At 38.1% G+C, this 3,292-nt stretch overlaps 1 protein-coding gene across 1 annotated transcript; it reads right to left on the bottom strand.

The window, feature by feature from the left end:
- Positions 1-1,239: 1,239 nt before the first annotated feature.
- LOC111464224 (cytochrome c oxidase subunit 3) lies at positions 1,240-2,300 on the bottom strand. The gene is given in 3 exon segments (XM_023108319.1): positions 1,240-1,502; positions 1,505-1,916; positions 1,918-2,300. Coding segments are annotated over 3 exon segments (972 nt in total). The 5' UTR covers positions 2,215-2,300.
- Positions 2,301-3,292: the final 992 nt, after the last annotated feature.

Genomic DNA, 3,292 nt, shown 5'->3' with positions numbered 1-3,292 from the left:
ATCTCTGGCAGGCCTAGACATGATATTTTTTAGGCGTCATACGCCCTAGAACTACAAAAGTAAAAACACTAGAATGAAAATACATGACAAGGGTTTGGCTTGTCATGGGCATGCGGCCATGGGCAACACGCCCTGGACGAGCATGACCGTGACACACAGCATCTAAACAAGGAGGAGTGTTAAAGATCACGTATTTGTTTAGATTGCTGTCAGTTAATATCTAATTAAATCTCCATTAGGAGTTAGATTTAGTTTTGATTTGATTTAATTTTGATTTGTTTACTAGTTTGTTACCTGATTTTCTAAATATCTTTTTATATTCTCAATATATATGTAGAGCATTCTTGCTCTTCATAATACAATCTTCTCATCAACTATTCAATCACTCACTATTTCACTAACAGTATGCATCTGACTGACTATTGTCATTGCTCTTGAAAAAAGTCAGCAACTGATTCGCCATTCGCCATGAGCAGAGTTTCAAAATCACGTCTTACAGATTGCAATTTCATTGTTATGACCTTAGAATTTCCCTAAAACTCCTTCTGTAGAATTGACCATGCTTGCTTTGATGTGATTGCTGTTGCAATTCATGAAAAAGTCGTCTCATGAATTGCTTGCTGAATAATGAATAGAGCGTTGGCATCATTTTTCTTGGTTTCTCTTAGTCTCTCCTTTTCTTCTATTTTGGGTTCTAATACATCAACGAACCCGTGCTCCACCAAGTCCCATAAGTCCTGTGATCTGTGAAAGGTCTTCATCTTGATGCTCACCACTCATATTTCTCACCATTAAAAATTGGTAACAGCGGTGCAAAGGAAGAAAAACCAACTACTGTCATTTTTGTTTTGTGAAAAAATATAATCACTCACTCTCGTGTTGACAAGAACTTTGCTCTGATACCAAATTTGTTGGGGAAAGGGATAGTGAAAGAGATAGGAAAAGATAAAATAGATCCAAGCTATAGTAATTTATTATTCTTTTTTCACTCCATGCTTAAAGAGTTACACAATTACAATATTTATAGGCTTATACATTAACCAGAAATAGTAAATTATGGAAATCTAGATAAATTCAAATCTACTAACAATCTCCTAAAATCTTGGTAGTTTGAATACTTTGATTCTTATCTCAACTACTTTAAATCATATCATAATTTTGAATACTTTGAATCATATCTCAACAGAAAGCCCCTACTCCTAACAAGAAAAAAAGGGTTTCGTCGTCTTTTTCCCACTTTCACCTTCGATTGCGAAGCAATTTGAGACCGATTTTCAATTCGCTTCTCTCTCTCCGGCGAGGTGTGAACTTCACGTGGTGGGAAGACCTTCGAAATTCACATCTTCCTATCCAGGAAAGAAAGTGAAAGGGACCGGACAGCAAGTTGGAGGACGCTGTGGAACCGCGTGATTGATCCATGCCACGTCTACAATAAATAGAGAGAAATAGGAATAACCAAATCACGTCTACAAAATGTCAATACCATGCAGCTGCTTCAAAGCAACGTGATGCTCCTTGGTCCGATGACCAAGATATTGGCGAATACCACATATGATCAAGAAAAGAGTACCTATAATCACATGAAAACCATGAAAGCCAGTTTCTAAGAAAAAGGTAGAACCATAAATACTATTCAAAATAGTGAAGGGTGCTTAATAATATTCCATTCCTTGAAAGCATGTGAATACTAGAGCCAGAGAAATAGTAACTACTAAAGCATAAACTGCTCGCTTTTCCTTTCCCGCGAGTATAGCATGATGAGCCCAAGTTACGGCAGCTTCGGATGAAAGAAGAATAGGGGTATTAAGAAAAGGGATTTCACGAGGATCTAAAACCCCAATCCCTTTTGGGGGCCAAATACCTCCGATCTCTACCGCGAGTGGCCAAGAAGAATGAGAAGAAACCCGAAAAGAAAAAAAAAGCAAAAAGGAACATAACCTCCGATACGATAAATAGAATAAAACCATATCAGAGTCTTAATTATATGACTTTGGTACGATGTCCTTCCAACGTGGATTCACGTAGAACATCGCGCCACCATACGAATATGGTATATAGGATAAATATAAGGCCCAAAGTTAGAAGTGTTGCACACCCTTGAAATGAGTGCATGTACATCACACCTCCTACGGTGGTTGCGAAAGCTCCGAGTGAACCCGAAATGGGCCATAGACTGATTACCAAATGAAAAGAATTCTTCTGAGATTCAATCATAAACCACTTTTCCTCGGTTGTATGTAAACCCCTCCTTCACCCCCGCTAAAGTGGTAAAGAAGGGTTGGGGTCTCATTTTCTTTCTATCTAACAGGACAAAAAAATATATGAAGCGATGGTTCTTTAATAGCGGGTTGGTTACACCTACAACCGAAATGGAAACAGAGCGTTTCGTGGTTTAAAAATTTTGAATCTCGTCTCAATTATCATTTGTCAGGACTATTTAGAGTAAGTTCCTTGGCTTGGAAAGGCCATTTAATCCATGTCGCTATTCCTACATCCAGGCAGCTCGACTCCTCGAGGAAAGGGCTAAAATGGCTTCACTGGAAGGGAAAGGGTAGGGGTTGGAAAAGGGGATTTTGGTGAAAGCGCTAGAAAGAGGAAAAAAATGATTGTACACCATCAAGTATCTAGTTGCAGGGGGGACTGATTTCTGTAAAATTCGGGTAGATAAGTAGCGAGAGGAGAAGAGGAGAGGGAGAAGTAACCTTCATTTTCTATGGTTTCCCTGATCAAACTAGTAGTTACCAAGGAACCATGTATAGCACTGAATAGAGAGCCGCGAATACATCAGCTACACCTAACATGTGGAATGGGTGCATAAGGATATGTATTGTCATGTTATTAAGTATTTTAATTTAAGTTCTTTTCTTTCTAAGAGGTGGAATAGAATAACCTAGTTAAAGCGTAATGATCATATGTCTATAATGCATTATATGTCCCATAATAGGTCCCATTCTTCTACCTTTTTAGGGGAGTCGATGACTATTCATAGCTATGACCTTGACACCAAAGAAATTGTTAATTACACCAAAGAAATCCATTTTTTTTTTCACGAGGTAGAACTTCAAATTCATATTTATTACTGAATCGACCATAGACCAATTCCCCTTTTATTTCTTCATGGAGAGTCAGAGTCGAAAAGAGGATTCCTCACTTCTTTCTCTTATTCAAACCCGTGCATGAGAATTTCATATCGCACGGCTCCTAAGCTAAGTGATAAAAGAAAGAAGAACTCATCTTCTAAAGAAGGTGAGGAAGTTGGGAGTACTTTATACTCAAAGTTGTATAACGTTTG

This window comes from Cucurbita moschata, unplaced genomic scaffold, assembly GCF_002738365.1.
Source record: "Cucurbita moschata cultivar Rifu unplaced genomic scaffold, Cmos_1.0 Cmo_Scf00030, whole genome shotgun sequence".
NCBI lineage: Eukaryota > Viridiplantae > Streptophyta > Magnoliopsida > Cucurbitales > Cucurbitaceae > Cucurbita > Cucurbita moschata.
The sequence above is the reverse complement of the archived record's forward strand: the minus strand, read 5'-3'. Positions and strand labels throughout refer to the sequence as shown.